The 16,730-nt window shown below is 46.9% G+C and overlaps 1 protein-coding gene across 16 annotated transcripts in view; it reads left to right on the top strand.

The window, feature by feature from the left end:
- BCAS1 (brain enriched myelin associated protein 1) overlaps positions 1–16,730 on the top strand; it is a 99,692-nt gene that overhangs the window by 47,510 nt on the left and 35,452 nt on the right. For 10 of the 16 annotated variants that reach the window (XM_059892446.1, XM_059892441.1, XM_059892439.1 and 7 more), the window contains 3 exons: positions 7,089–7,232; positions 8,457–8,501; positions 10,824–10,958. In XM_059892446.1, the coding sequence (XP_059748429.1) occupies positions 7,089–7,232; positions 8,457–8,501; positions 10,824–10,958 (324 nt within the window). The remainder of the gene's footprint in view (positions 1–7,088; positions 7,233–8,456; positions 8,502–10,823; positions 10,959–16,730) is intronic. The other 6 variants (XM_059892442.1, XM_059892444.1, XM_059892445.1 and 3 more) reach the window with 1 other exon arrangement.

The raw sequence follows: 16,730 nt of genomic DNA, 5'->3' as shown, positions 1-16,730 counted from the left end.
AATCTTAGAATAGAGGAAAAAAAGTAAAAATACAAAATAAACTCCGGGGATAGATCCTCCTTCGGTGGTTTTGAGCTTTGTAGTAAAACGAGGTGTTAAAGAAAAATTCCCAAATTACTTCAGAAATGTTAAATTTCCACTGAACATTTTTAGTAGACTTTGGTCTTGGAATCCCTTCCTGCTTATTTGATTGATTTCTTGCCCTTCTAAGAAAACTGAAGGATGCGTGTTTAGCTTTGAGTGTGCACGGATCCCATTTTTCACCGTGGGTGTGACGGTGGGCGTGTGCAGGCGGTGTGCTGCTGGAGGGAGAACAGCGAGGCCTGGGCGTTCGTCTGGAGCCCGCTGTTGCTGAGCCGGTGATGGCCTTGTGCGTCTGGGGCAGCCGCGTGGGAGAGGAAGCGGAGCTCTCCCTTTTATCCCAGACAGCATGTGGCTCGAATTTCTAACAGATGGAAGAGAGTCGGGTAATGGGTTTCTGTACCAGTCGACATTGCTTAGACAAATCTTCCCGTGTTAAGCTGCGTGTTGGACCATGATTCTTGGTACAAAAACTCACAATGAACCCAGTGCTGCCCGATCGGTGGGGACCTCTAGATGAGGTAGATGTTCATTACAAGTAGTTCCAGGCGAGGCTTTTTTTTAGCCTTGATCATCCTGCCTTCACGTATATTCTCACTTGGACAATGCAGACCTTGCTTTGAGGGAGAAGGAACCCAGCTGACAATTTACAGTGGGAGGAAGGTGCCAGAAGCCCCATGTGGGTTTGATCATAGACAATCAAGGTATGATAAGGCAGCACGGTTTTTCAACATGACAAATTGTGGTCCGGTAACTACTGTTTCAATCTGTCTGCCCTTTGAAGCCGACTGAAAGGGAAAGAATATATATAGGCCTCTTCCGCACAGATGAAAAACACGCTGACCCCATGCACACCTGTTTGCTTAAAAAGAAGTTTCCAGGTAGTTCCTGGAGAGTGCCTGTGTTTCTGTCTGAAATTTCTGTTTGCTCAGAATGATCCGGAGGCCTGATGAAAATAGCGAAGATGTATTTGTAGTTAAGGACAAAGCTCCTACAAATAACCCAGTAGTCCAGGCACAGGCCACACGCTGGTGGCCGCGGGCCGGATCGCCGTCCCCCGCGGGCCGTTGGCTCTCTGGACGGCTTCTGTGGATCTGGCGTCAGTCGTCCCATTCTGTCGTGTTTGTTCGGTTTGTTCGTGCTGGGTCTCCGTTGCTGTGCAGCGGGGCTCCAGGACGCGCGGGCTCAGTCCTGTGGCTCCCGGCTCCGGAGCGCCGGCTCGGTAGTTGGAGCCCACGGCCTTAGCTGCTTCTCGGGTGTGGGATCTTCTCAGACCGGAGTCGAAACTGCGTCCCCTGCAGGCGCACTCTTCACCACTGAGCCAGCAGGGAAGCCACACATTTTGTTTTCATTTTAATTTTTAATACAGAATGCGATCACATGACTCAAAATACGAAATTATTAAACGGCGTACTTGTCTAGCAATTCTGCTCCCACCAGATAATCACTGTATTTTTAAATGAATCTTTCCTGAGCATATGCAAGCAGAAGACAAGCATAAACTCACGCTCCTTCTTGTTTACTCAAATGCTAATCTACTATGCACTGTGTTCTGGCCCTTGCTTTCTTTCCCCAGCTGACAGTACTGTCTTTATCTGTACAGCGTCCAAATCTGGAACACACAGTTTTCCAGTGAATGGATGTACCATGAGTTATTTACCCAGGACTTTATTAATGACGTTTGGCATGTTTCCCAGCATTTGCTATGACCTCACTGTAGTAAGTAAGCTTGTGCATTTGTTATTTCACACTTACGTGAACTCAACTCTTGAGAGCGGAGTCGCTGGTGAAGGCATGTATGCTTCTATGGTGCCCTTCACCCGCCATCCGCTTGGCTGCAGCACGCAGGGTCTGCATCACGGGGCTCGGCCTCTCTGGTTTCCGCTCAAGGAGTTTAGTTGCTCCACAGTGTTTGGGATCTCAAGTTCCCCAATCAGGGATCGACCCACATCCCCTGCATTGCAAGACGGATTCTTAACCACTGGGCCACCAGGGACTCCTTGAAAGAATATGCGTGTGTTTAAGTTTAGTTGGTAGTGCCGGAATTCCGACCCTCCCTCCGTCGGGCCTGAAGCTACTTCACTCAGTAAAACACGAGGGCGCCTGCTTCTCACCCCAGCCTCCTCACAGAACGTCTTCAAACATTCAGACTTTCTGACTTTCGACCATTCCTTTCACGACTTCTGGAGTTTCAGTCAAAGTTACAAAAGCTCTGTCAATCCAAAATTATGGAAGCGTTTCCTGAGTGCTCTACTAGTGTGTTTATCCATTTAGATTTTCCCCGGAGTAGGATTATGGCACTGGAGAAGGAACTGGCAACCCGCTCCAGTATTCTTGCCTGGAGAATCCCACGGACAAAGGAGCCTGGTGGCCTCAGTCCACGGGGTCGCAAAGAGTCGAACATGACTGAGCAACTAACACACACACACAGTATTATGGTGCTGTGTTAACTTTTTAGATGGCCACCCCTGTCCCTACGTCTTCAATATAAAAAGCCCTTTAATATAAAAAACCTGTATCACACACTAAACTCGCATATGTCTTTGGTCGAAATGTGTTACATGTGGTTCTTCTGTGTGCTCAGTCGTGCCTGACTCTTTGTGACCCCATGGACTCCATCCCGCCAGGCTCCTCTGTCCGGGAGATTTCCCAGGCAAGAACACTGGAGTGGGTTGCCATTTCCTACTCCAGGGGATCTTCCCAGACCCAGGGATCGAACCTGTGTTATATGTGAATGATGACAAATGTGGGGAGAATAGCAGGGAAGAGGAACAGAGACAAGGGAAATTAAAACAGGGTAACTCTTTGTACAAAGTTGATATTTGGGTAAACTCCTGAAGGAAGGGAGGTGTGAGGCAGTGTACTTAAAAGCTTTTTGCTGCTGAAATCATTTGGGCCTAGGGTCAAATCCTAGCTTTAGTCTAAGATCAAAGGCAAGTTATTTATTCTTTTCATGAATCAATTTATTTATCAGTAAAAATGGCGTGACAAATCGTTATAAGAACTAAATGAGATCTTTTTAACTAGCTTAGCATTGGGCTTGACATATAAAGGTTGATCATTATCATTATAATGATATTACCATGGACATTTTTCCTTCTCATCCACATTCCTCAAAGAACGTATGGCTGCAGAACACCCATCACGTGGTCCACAGGTGAATCCCACATGTTACTATGACACGCTGCTTCCTTGTTCTAGGACTGTGCGGACTTTTGAGTGGTTCTTCATTCCCACTTTTTCAGCCCTCTCCGTAATGCTTGTATAAACTTTTTAGTCTTTTTAAACTTTTTGTTCATTTATTTTATTCCTGCCGCTCGGGGTCTTCACTGCTGCGTGCAGGCCTCCTCTAGTTGTGGCGAGCGGGGGCGCCTCTAGTTCTGGTTCCCGGGCTCCTCACTGCGGCGGCTTCTCTTATCGCCGAGCGCGGGGCTCTGGCACACAGGCTCAGTGTTTGTGGCGCGTGGGGTCTTCCTGGACCAGCAGTCAAACCCGTACCTTCTGTTCAGCAGGTGGATTCTTAACCACTGGACCACCAGAGAAAGAAAGTGAAAGTCGCTCAGTCGAGTCCGCCTCTTTGCAGCCCCAGGGACTGTATAGAATTCTCCAGGCCAGAATACTGGAGTGGGTAGCCTACCCTTTTTCCAGCAGATCTTCCCAGCCCAGGAATTGAACTGGGGTCTCCTGCATTGCAGGCGGGTTCTTTACCACTGAGCTGCCTGGGAAGCCTGTCTTGCCCCCTGGATCTCAGTTGAACTGAATAACCTGCCCCTGAAGCCCTTCCCACCTGGGTTCCCACCTCATCCTTTCCTTTCATGTCCTTCCTGCCGTCTGAAACTCCTCTCCACCCCAGCCCTCCCCACCCCACGTGTCCACCCGCAGCTCAGGCTCCAGGGCCGAGGGCAGATGCTGCTCCATCTTCAACCCTTCCTCGTCCCTCTAGCTCAGCTATTCTCATCCTTGACACACACTGGAATCACCCAGAGGCTCTAAGAATGATGATGCCTGAGCCTCACCTCCAGACATTCGATCAGATTGGTTCAGGGAGTGTCTGGGTGTTAACGCTGGTGTAAAATGCTGCCCAGCGGATTCTGCACGGCAGCTAAGTGGGTTCGTGGGACTCGTGTTTCCTTGTACCCAAGTTCTTCTTCTTTGCCAGCCTTTATCCACAGTGAGACTGGAAGCACTTCGAGACAGGAACGTCTCTGGTTCAACTTTGTCAGTCTCACCAGGCTCAAGATGAGGCTCAGTAACCTAACAGTGATGACAACAGCAACAGTGTTTATTGACTGTTTGCTGTGTGCTTGATGCTTTCAAACTGTGGTTTTGGAGAACATTCTTGAGAGCCCCTTGGACTGCAGGGAGATCCAGCCAGTCCATCCTAAAGGAAATCAGTCCTGAGTGTTCATCAGGAAGACTGATGTTGAAGCTGACACTCCAATACTTTGGCCACCTGATGCCAAGAATTGACTTATTTGAGAAAACCCTGATGCTGGGAAAGATTGAGGGCAGGAGGAGAAGGGGACGACAGAGGATGAGATGGTTGGATGGCATCACCGACTCGATGGACATGCGTTTGAGCAATAGTGGAGGACAGGGGAGCCTGGCGGGTTGCGTCCGTGGGGTCACGAAGAGTCAGACACGACTTGGCAACTAAACAGCAAAACGACACTGTGTGCTACAGACGCGCTAAACCCTTTGGACGGACCATCCCACTGACACCCCAGCGACCCTCAGAGGCAGGTGCTGCTCTTTCGGCCCATGAACACTCTAGACACAGACATCAGGGAACACGAAAAGGCAGGGGTGTGAACGGAGAAGAGGGCAGAGCCTGGGCAGGCTGGCTCCAGGCGGCACTCACACCGTGGGGCTGCTCTACAGTTTGCAAGTGCTCAGGATTCCCCCACCACGTTACTGAACGAAGGTGAATGAGTGAGTAGGTGGAAATAAGCAGCTCTCTCCAAGGATCAGCTCCAGCAGCCCTGGTGGGGCACTTCATTAGATTTAGTGCTGGTATCACATCCATGCTGGCTCATCTTACACACACCTGTTTGATGATTTATGTAACTTTTTTGATTTAATATTTCATCTAAAGTTTTTCTACTCAACTGTACCCAAGCAAAACTGTTCATTGTACCAAAGAAGTATCTTTCCAAACAAACACTCCTAAAGAATAACTTCATGCATCTGTATGTGTCCATGTGTATGCACCACCTAAAATCAGATCATCGCCCACACGGGCGCACCACACGCTAAGCGCCACGGTGCTTCAGTCGTGTTCGCCTCTTTGAGACCCCATGGACTGTAGCTCGCCAGGCTCCCTGTCCATGGGTTTTCCGAGGCACGAATACTGGAGTGGGTTGCCATTACCTTTTCCAGGGGATCTTCCTGACCCAGGGATTGAACCCACATCTCCTGCATTGGCAGGTGGGTTCCTCACCACTAGCATCTGCGAAGCCACTCATCCGCTAGACACAAAATTTTCAACCATCCTCTTTATCAACCTACTTCACAACCTGGATCCGAATTACACCTTGAAATTATCAAAAAATTCAACTCATATTAGACTTCGAATATGAACAGGAAAGGGCTTCCCAGGTGGCACTAATGGTAAATAACCCCCCTGCCAATGCAGGAGATGTAAGAGACCCAGGTTCAATCCCTGGTCAGGAAGATCCCCTGGAGGAGGGCATGGCAACCCACTCTAGCATTTTTGCCTGGAGAATTCCATGGACAGAGGAGCCTGGCGGGCTACAGTCCGTGGGGTCTCAAAGAGTCGGACACGACTGAAGGGACTTAGCAGAGCACAGCACACAGCATGAACAAGAAGTTATATTAGAACCTGTTTAAAGGGACATCTCTCCCCAGGTAAAACTCCTTCTGCCTGGGATGAACTAGAAAAGCTGAGAACTTAGAGCTGTGGCTCTGATCTGAGTTGGGTTTTATGAAGTTCCAGCTCTTTCAGAGGCATTTCACAAAAAGCTCTGCTCCATTTAGAGAGAGCTCTGGAACTGAGGAAAACTCTGTGGAATACACACATTATTATTACCTTTTAAAATATTCACCAAAATGTGTTTATATATTTTCATAGCTGTTCAAAAAAAAGCAGCCCCATTCTTTCTTTGGCCATGCCATGCAGCATGTGGGATCTTAGTTCCCCAACCGGGAATCGAACCCACGCCCCCTGTGTTGGAAGTGCTGAGTCTTAACCACTGGGCCACCAGGGAAGTTCCAAAGAAAGCCCCATTTCTGATGCAGACTCTTCTGGCTTGGTCCTTGGCACTAGGCTAACCTCTATGCCAAGTGATTCGGCATGGGGAGGTGATCTAGAAACCCAAAGAAGGGAACAGGTCCTGTGGGTGCTGTGACCCAGAGAGACTTCAGCGAAGGATGAAACTTGAGCCCAAGCCTGCAGAATGCATGGGTTGGAAGTAACCTGGCTTGGCCCAAGGTCGTGGGAGTGAAGAAAACAAAAAAGGCCGCTTTGGCAAGCATCCTGCCATCCTGGGTGGGTTAGAAGAGGACGTCCATCCCTGTGCCCCAGCTTTTCACCAACAAACTCCCAGATCCTGAAGTCGGAATTATGATTCTAAAACATCAGTGCGTTTCTTAGTTGATACAATCCACCACCATGGGGACGGTGGGAAACCGCATAGAAGGATCTCCCACAATCAGACCGGGGGAGCACAGGGCACTGGCGTCCTGCACAGCCTTTCTGCAGAGCTGGGAGAAAAGGGGTTTTGTTTGGGACGCGCCCTGCCGTGTTTGCTCGCCTCTGGCTCCGGACAGTGTCCCTCCGACTGACTGCAGATGCTGATTCTGTTGGAAGAGGGGGCGGGGAAGGAAAGAGTGACTCTCATAAGCCCCTGATTGTTCTGCATCCCCGTGGGCAGAAGAAGTATGGCTGGAATTAGTGGGTAAGGGAGAAAGAGGCGGGAAGCAAAAATATTGCTTTGAGAGTCCACATTCAACAAGTTGCAACCGTGAAAACTCTGTCTCGATCCTAGGACTTAGTTGACGGCAAGGGAAAGGCTGGACAGGAAGTCCCAACTGTGAGCTGCTCTGTCCCCGGGGACCCTGAGCAACTGGAGATTGCAAAGGAGGACGCCCAGGCAGAGAACAGTTCCATCATGAGCTTCTTTAAAACCCTGGTAAGTAATTTCAACTCCTTTTCTACTCTATTCCTAAGTCTTATTTGAGAAAGTTTTGCTAGCTCTAAGAATGACGGGCTTGAATGACACTGCTCTAAACGGGGTGTCATCTTGGTGTAGCCGGACCCTGGAGAACAGGGAAAGGTGTTTCGTAAGGGAGTTGACTTTCAGCAAAGGAGCCTTCACTGCTGGCAACTGTGAGAAGCATGGCAGGTGACCAAACCATAGCCACGCTGTTGTTCAGCGGCGAAGTCGTGTCCAACTTACATGCGGCCCCATGGACTGCAGGGTGCCAGGCTCCCTGTCCTTCACTGTCTCCTGGGGTTTGCTCAGATTCACCTCCGTGGAGTCAGTGATGCTATTTAGCCATCTCATCCTCGGCTGCCCCTCTCCTTTTGCTTTCAGTACACGTGAGCCATGTGGTCATGGAACTCTACCGCAGTTGGTGTCTTATGGTCATTGACTATAAAAATAATTGGAAAAAACTTCCCTGAGTTGCTGACCTGTCAAAGCGTTTTTGCCACTCAAATGGCAAATCGAACTGTAGGAGTCACTTTCTATCTTGTTCCGTCTAAAGCTCTCATCGGGTTGAGGCAGAGACCCACGTCTTCCATTGCTTGCTCATCTCTGACTCTTCAGGACCCACAGCTTGGCACGTGCCAGACACTCAGCAAAGGGCTGAGTGAGTGCATGCATAATTCAACAGAGAGCTTCAAGCATTTGGGCTATTTCCAAAGACAAAGACCAGCTTTGAAAGATAAAACAGAAAAAAATCAACAGAGTGTGCGACAAACACCAAAGGGCTGTATGTTTGTTTGGATCAGTGGGAGCCTTGCTGGAAAGTCTGGCCTTCCAGGAGACACACTTGAATGCAGTCAAGCTCTGGGTGAATGTATAAGATCTGATGCATTTCACTATAAAATATTAACTTCATTAACTTTTCTATACCTAGGCATTAACAGGATTTCTTATTATATTCCTTACCTGTAGAGTAAACTGGACTGTGTTAAAGAAAAATATGAAATAAGGACTTCCCTGGGGGCCCAGCGTTTAGGACTTGATGCTTTCACTGTGGGCCCCTGGGTTCAGTACCTGGTTGGGGAACTATGATTCTGCAGCAAGGCCAAAAAAAGAAAGGAAAGAGAGAGAGAGAGAGAAAATAAATAAATAAAATCACCCTAAAGAGCTGTGGTTTGTAACATCTGTTTTTTTCAAACTTTTAAGGTTTCACCTCACAAAGCCGAAACTAAAAAAGATCCAGAAGACACGGTAGGTAGCCTGAAGTGTGTTTATATTTGGGTTTGTGTGTGGAACTGGATTTGGGTTTCTGTCCTCTTTGTTTTTTGAATTTTGTGTGTGTGTGTAGATACATATATACATATTTAGCAATTTAATACTGCCGTTAGGTCGTCCTTAAAATGTTCCATTTATGTTAATGGTATTTGAATGAAAATTTTGGTGGAAAACTTGAAATATGTGCCAATTGTGGCTAAATAATGTCACAAAAACCAGTTTCTTGCACAGAATTAGAACAGACTACTAATAATTATATAGCATCTTAGACTTTTTCGTCGTGTGTGGAGAGACCCAGGGAATAGAGTAAAAGCCGCTGGAAGTGAGAAAGCGGTGGGACTCAATTTAAAGCAGATGTAAGCCTCTGGGCTTTTGGTTTTCAAAAACTATGTCCTGCTTGGTTTTTCATGTCATTTGAAAAAAAAATAATCTCTACTGCCATGGCAATTGCTTGGTGGCACGAAACAGCCACGAGTTGACATTTGCCAAATGGAGGGGTTAGGATGCCCTGGAGAGCGTGCCCTTTTTCACTGTCATCCTAGAAATTCAGCTGGTTCCTCTCAAAGTACATTTTGTCTGCAACGGCGACCTTCTAGAGATGTTTTCCCTTTACACTGGACAGAGCCGGTTTTCTTCAGTAGGACACATGGTTTGAATTTCCCGGGAATCACGAGGATAACTGACCCTGGTGACAGAGAGGTGTCTTTTGTCCTCCTTTTGGTGACTGAAAGTGCTTTGAAAGCCACTGGGACCAAACAAACGGCTTGGCCAACTTGGTCCATCTGCTTCCCATATTTGAAGGGGCTGAGCTATGAAAAAGATCCTAGAATTTGTCTCAGAAGACCTGTGTTCAAGCCACAGTCCTGCTACTTGAAGGCTGTGTGATCCTAACCTGTCTGAACCCAAATTTCCACATCAGTAAAGCCGAGGCAATAAAACTTCTATCTCCCCACCCCCAGGAGTGAATGTGTGACCATGCCTGCTAAACCCAGGGAGTTCTATTCAAATGTAGGTGATCCCTATTTCCCTAATCCCTGCAGGACAGATTGAACACCAGGATTACATTTGCCTTGTATTGATTGGTTCCTCTAGAATTTTCTTTTCCATTGGAAAAAAAAAGATGTATCTGAGGCATCTACGTGCATTTTCCTATAAAGTTATTTATTTGCTACAAGGCTGCTAGGGTCAAGTTCAGTGAATGGTTGGGTCCACGGGTTTCTCTTTGGGTTCTGCATCTTGCATTGTTTGAAACAGTAAGGTGTGTGGGTGTGACATGTGGCTTTCTGAGTGACCTGGGGCCCTCCCTCTCATCAGCTGCTCCTGCCTCACCTAGAATGTGGTCCCAGCAGAAAGTACCTAGAGATAAAAATCTCATGCTTCTGCCCAGAGAGGGCTGGGTTCATTACTGAGGCAAATGGATCTCAAAAGAGGGTTTTGTGAATGTAGGTTGCTTGTGACACCCACAAACAGACTTTCCAACCTGATTCTCACGCTTGCCTCCTGGACATGTTTTCTACTGAAGTTCTTAGATTTATGCCTTTGAAACCTTTGTCCATCTTCTCATTTGGCCCTGGGCAATTTTTAGCACACTCAAAATCCCCCAGCATTTGTGACTTGAGTCAGCAATTCTGAATAATTGTAGCTGGGCTATTTTAGTCCCAATTTTGTCTCATTTTGGCTCAGAGGACTGGCTCATTCTAGAAACATCTTTTGCCTAGGAGATCTGCCCATCTAGAAGTCAGTTGAATCTTTGTGGATAATACTGTTCCCCTGAGGTTTCTAATACCAAAAAAGGGGAGATCAGTTTGAGAATGAAGGCCACTCAGTGGCAGGGTTTGCCTTGAGTCCAGGATGCAAAAATAAGTTGCTTACCTTCAGGGATATATATATATATTTTTTTTTTCACATGACAATAGCATGTAGATATTTAAAGCCATCCAGTAGGGACTGCATTCTCTTCTTCATTTTTAAAGTTTTTTCACCTGGTTATTTCATGACCTATAGACAAAGCTTAAAAATCTTGTCATTGTCTTTAGCAGATAGAGTTGTGCTAATCTGGGTCATTTAAATAGGTTACCGTGTTGAAAATCAACGTGTAACAAAAATAGACAGTGACAATGCTCTTTAACCATGTCTGAGAGTTTGACAGAGTGTTCACATGATTCCTTGTGATTGGAAGATGAGGGTGATGTATCAGTAGATAATTGACAACCAGGAGTACCGCACTTTAAAACAAAAGAGAAAAATGGATTTTGTTTAAAAACAAAGTTCTGAGCTGTGACTGCTGTTGCCCGAAAGGCGTCTAAGGGAGAAAGTGTCTCTGATGGACAAGCCGGGCAGAAGACATCCGAGGTCCAGGCTAAAGGCGCCAAGAAAAAGCACCTGCATAGCCCCAGGCTAGGACTCGCCTTCAGAAAATTCTTTAGGCATAAGGTCTGTATCTCGTTAAACTAGGAGGGAAAAAAACAGAACCCTGGTCTTCATTCTGTGGCTTACCTGCACATCCTGTGTCCACCCAGCTCCTCTTCAGTGAAGAAAGAGCCTTGGGTGGTGGGTCTCATTAGAGGGAAATTAAATATTATGTGAGACAATTTTCAGTGATTTTTTTTAAGTCCTCATAGTTTTAAATGTCTCAGATTACTAGTGTGGACCAGGGTTCTAAGATTCTTCTAACCCAGTGTTTCCCAAATGTTGAATGTTTGCGTACCTGCTCCATCATTTTTGAGATATATCACTATTTACTTGGGGCTTCCCTGGTGGCTCAGCTGGTAAAGAATCCACCTGCAATGTGGGAGACCTGGGTTTGATCCTTGGGTTGGGAAGATCCCCTGAAGAAGGGAATGGCTACCCACTCCAGTGTTCTAGCCTGGAGAATTCCATGGACATATAGTCTATGGGGTTGCAAAGAGTCAGACACGACTGAAAGACTTTCATATTTATTAAATATTTCTATATTGAAATTGACTTACTCCTTATTTAAGGTTATCTTGAAAAGAAACTTGACATTACATCACACTTGTAAAGCAGAATCACTTTTCATAAGAAGAAGGTACCATTATATAAGCAATAAAAAAGATATTACCTTCTAGCTACCTGGCTCATGTTAAGCTCTGAACTGTTGGCCTTTCTAGCTTTATGGAAAGGCACTTAGCCAACGGTAGAGAAATGTTAAAGATTTCTCTACCAAAACCAGACTGAGATTTCCTTCTGAATTGTCTTACAAAGATGAGAATTGAAAAAGGATGAGTATTTTCACGGTATTAATATTATTTAATATCGTATCTTGGCTCAACCCAAAGCCATCTCTCATCCCACCAATGGTCTGCTTTCTGCACTTTGGGAAACACTTTTCTAACCTCAAGATTTTATCGCCTTGTGCTCTGCTCCATCTCTTCCCTGTATTAACTAAACTTATACTGAACCCAAACGGAAGCCCAGGCACCGCAAAACAATGAATGAAGGCGGAACAAACTCTGCCTCCACGTTCTTGACAAGCAAAGACAACAGAGAAGTCAGTTTCAGAGATTTTATTCTTCTCGTGTCTAAGAAATAGCCAGTATTTGTCTAAAACCATCATCAATTAAAAGGACCCCTGACTTGGGCCAGCATGCTTCTAAAGGTGCTCGAAATGTCCACCATTCTCCACTAAGTTGAATGAACTTATTTTAAAAACATCCCCAGCTGGGTATGAGAGTCCCTGGACTGTGTATGCAAATCAAAGCTCCACAGAAAGCTCTCCTGGCTGAATCTATATTTGCATAAACAAACTATTATGGAGCCACCCTTTGATTTCCCTACAGAGTTATTTTGTTCTGCAAAGAGAGAAGGGGCGGATGAGAGATTCTGCAGTGGGGGAGGGGAAATTAAAAGGCGGTTCTACCGGATGCAGTAGACGATTTGGTAACTGCTGGTGGAAGGGGTCAGAGACTGGGGCAAAGGAGTCTAGCAGAATTCCCGAACAGGGAGCTCCTGTGAGCAGGGAGCTTTGGAAGTTTACGACGCGTATGACCGCCCACCACCGGCAGATCTGCATGTCTCATGACATTCATTTCATGCTAAGTTCCAGAGTCTCTTCCCCTCCCACAAGTGGACCACCCAAGTTCCGTATTCCCAGGGCTTCCCCAAACCTTGGTCTCGCTTCCTGCCCCTCAGGTGCCTGTGGGGAAAGGAGAGGACTCTGGGACTCCTGGGTGATGTGGAAGTGACCCTTCCTGGGGTTCTGTATAGCAGACCAAAGGTTTTGCCTTGAGTCATATTCAGTCTCTTGTTTTACATCATTTAAGGGGACAAGTCCCAGACATTCTTTACTCTCATTTATACAGCAGTTTGGTGGGCCTCGTTGGCTTTTACCTTCCTGCCTCGGAAAGTGTTCATCTTTTCTTCAATTGATTGTTCGGTCGTCCAAAAAGATAGGAAAAAAGGGCCATTAAAACAGACCAGCCAGAGTCTATCAGTGAACCTTGGTGCCTGATTCTGGGAGGTGTGATATTCCTCCTCCTTGAGTTCGTTGTGACCCAGGACCGAAAAGGAGACCTCATCCAAGCAAATTCAAGGATAAAACATTGTCTTCTAGTTTTGCTCTAAAAGAATATAAGGGCTACCGATCCTGGTTAACTCCTAGGTTCGTTTCTTTATAGATCAATTTTCCTTCTTATAAAAAGGATTTTCTTAGTGTAAAAGAATGGAGAATCCTGGAGTTAATCAATGGAATACGTTTATTGTTATAAATAATAAGGAGGTCAGCATTTCTTTGCTGAATCTGAATCTTTTTTCTCTTGGCTTAACCACACATGATGCTTCAGCATAAAATGTTGTCACACATCCTGCAGACATTGAACGCAAAGGATGTGGATTTAGAGTGTCTTTGCTACACCCAGAAACGCTCCCTTCCCCACTCTGGTTTGCTCAGTGCCTCCTCTGTGGGTTAGACAGTAAAATATCAGCAGCTACCTCACGGGATTCATAAGCTTCTGCCACACATTCATTGTTTTTTGGTTCTTGGTACAGTGTTTACATCTTACTAACACTTCCCCTCTTCCACACCCAAATGTGAAAAGAAGATGAAAACTTACTGCGGAGGAAGGTAAGATCCTCTGATACGCAACCTCCAATTCTAATACACTAGACTTTCACAGGTAGGTTTGTCAGATAAATAACAGGTACCCAGTTCAACTCAGTTTCATATAAACGGCAACTAATTTTTTAGTATAAAAATAAGTATGTCCCAGGCAATATTTGGGACATCCTTAGGCAAAAAAAATGTCCTTTGTTGATCTGAAATTCAGATTTAACAGGACATCCTGTGGTCTCACTGTTATTTGCTAAATCTGGCAACCCTACTCAGGAGATTTTCTCCAAAAAACATGGATAGAACTTGCGTAGTCTCCACCATAACACAAACAAAGAGTATGAATTCAGTTGATGCTGGCAGAACACCATTTGGAACGCTTCTCTGGGAAGCAAGGAGGTGTGTGGGCAGGGAGAGGACGACTCATGGCAATCTGTGACTCCACAGCCTTGCACGAGGGGGTGGATGGGCAGAAACACGACACGGCAGCATCCTGCGTGGGTCTCTCCCTGTGGTCTCCATCATCAATTAATTTGGTATTTATTTAATACCCGTTTTGAGCCACACACAGGATCTAATGGGATATAGGGATGTAATGATGACAAAGACATAACAGCTCGTACCTTCACAGAGCTCATTCTGCCCAGAGAGACGCATAGTCAACAATTGCATCAATACATTAGTTATATTTCTATGCACCTCTTATGAGCTTCCCTGGTGGCTCAGTGGTAAAGAACCTGTCTACAATGCAGGAGACACGGGACTGAATGTCCAGGTTTGAGTATCACCCACCCTGGATTCAGAAGTCAACTCTGTCCCCTTATCAGTGGAATCGCAAGCACCTTGTTTAACCAGCCCGGACCAAAACTTCCCTAACTGTAATGCATGCATGCATGCTCATTGCTTAGTCACGCCCAGCTGTTGCAGCCCTATGGACTGTAGCCCCCCAGCCTCCTCTGTCCATGGAATTTCCCAGGCAAGAATATTGGAGTGGGTTGCCATTTCCTTTTCCAGGGGATCTTCCTGACTCAGGGATCGAACCTGCGTCTCCTGTGTCTCCCACATCAGCAAGCGGATTCTTTACCACTAGTGTGGACACAGTCATTCATTCCGTCCTCATCAGACCGTTGTTACAACATTCAGTGGCTTACAGTGGTGCTGGGCACTGGTGCCTTCTATCGCTGTTACATCAGAGTTAAAAGTTAGACATCTCTTTGCCCAGTTCCCTAGGACCATAGTCCCCTCTTCAAGGGGCTGAGGGAGACAGGAGGCTGAGGGGAGGAGGCAAAACCAGCCAAACCAGAGGTGTCTTGTGGGCTTAACAACTGGACCTGCCCTGGTAGAAGGCTAGAACTCCAGAACCAAGCTTCTTCTTGTAACTCCCATGCAGCTTTGACTGAGCGGGCTGAGCACCTGTGAAGGGACAGCCCTGAGCTGGTGACACAGCCTCTCAGGAGAGGAAGCAAAGCAGCAGAATTTAAATGAAAACAGTGTGGGACCCAGTGAGTAATGGAGCATTTCCTGTAATGACGTGAGCAGGACCGATGACTTACTTAAGCCAGCAACAGTGCTTGCTAAGAGATGGGAGTGAGGTCAGCCCCGCCCCCAGCCCAGATTCCTGGTCTAAAACGGACCCCTTGAGCAAATGGGGATTTTCCTGGGAGAGCAGAAGTGAAGCTGATGTTGGGGACCGCGCCCGGCCACTCCTGCTGTTCCTGCTTCTGTCCTGGCCTCTGGCGCTTGCTGAGGGCTCTGGGCATACGCCATTCCCTGGGCCAGGGGCCTCTTCCCCTCTCCCCCAGTTAACTTCTAGTTGCCCTTCAGATCACAGCACAGTCTCCTTCCTCTGTCAAGCCTTCCTGACTGTCATGGTAGATCTAGTTTAGCACCCCCTCCTTTTTCTTAGCACCAAATCCTCCGCTCTACCCTGGAGCACTTATCATAGCTGAAATTTTGCGTTTGCCTGTGGAATTATTTGTTTGGTGTCTCTGTCTCTTCATGAGAACGCGTCACCCCAGCACTCAGTATCCGTCACAGGTCATGGAAGGCAGTTGATCGCATTTTTCACAAGTAAATGCATACATCATCATACCTCCCTCCTATTTTCTGAAAAAGACAGCAAGCTAGTTGGTGGAGGGCACTTCCCCTTCAACCAGTCCTCTTTAATTTAATTGCCATTTAGAGTTAAAACAGCACCAAGTGTCCCAGACCGTTAGGAACATGCATAAATGCAGAACCGTCTGAGCCCAACCAGTTTGATCGCGCTGTTGATACAAGGCAGAGGTTATTTTAAACCCCAGCATTATGCGGTTTTATACGTTTTTAAATGGAACTGGGATTATTCCAGGATCACCTGTCACAGAAGTCATTTCTATACATTGGCCCTTTAGCTCCTGATTCAAATGTAGAATCTGCTCCGTAAATGATTCCCTTTTAGTATCAAAAAAGTCAGCACAGAAGATACTGTGTCTTGCATCAGACAGTAAAGTTCAGTGATCCGTGAGCTTCCTTCAGAGAGGTAATGTGCAGTGTAGGGAGAGCGCCAGGTCGGAGAGGAGAGTCCGGGTCTGAGGCCAGGCTGTGCCCCTGGCTAGTGTCGGCGGGTCACAGACCTCAGTGTCCCCCTTCGTGAAAATTCAGGCATGGGGCTAGACGGCCTCTAAGACTCTTTCCAACATCAGAAATACTCTGAAAGGTTTGAGTGTTTCCACACCGTTTTCACTCTCAGACTTTTTTCCCCTTTTAATCAGAAAATGTAGTCAAAGATCCGACATCCCTGGGGATTTAAAGGGCTGTGTCACGAGTCCCTGGACCAAGGATCGTTAAAATGGAGACACGTAAGATGACGAGGTTAGGCCAGACGAGCCCAGTGTTAGAATTTTCCACACGGCGCTCACTTGTGTAGAGACCCAGAGAGACTGCAGGTCTCCCAGCTCCTCCCCTGCCCGGCGAGAGCCTGGGAGGAGCAGCGCAGTCGCCGAGGAGGATCGATGGCCCCGCGCTGCTCGGCCTGGCTGCTCAGAGTGCGGGGAGGAGGAGGAGGGCTGGGGAGACGAGGAGGCAGGGGGCCCAGCCTGAGCGAGCGGCGTGTGTGCTTCGTGCCAGTGTCCGTCCACTCACCCGCATCTACTTTAGAC

Source organism: Bos taurus, chromosome 13 (assembly GCF_002263795.3).
Source record: "Bos taurus isolate L1 Dominette 01449 registration number 42190680 breed Hereford chromosome 13, ARS-UCD2.0, whole genome shotgun sequence".
NCBI classification, from domain to species: domain Eukaryota; kingdom Metazoa; phylum Chordata; class Mammalia; order Artiodactyla; family Bovidae; genus Bos; species Bos taurus.
Note: the sequence above shows the minus strand (reverse complement) of the source record. Positions and strands in the feature narration are given on the sequence as shown.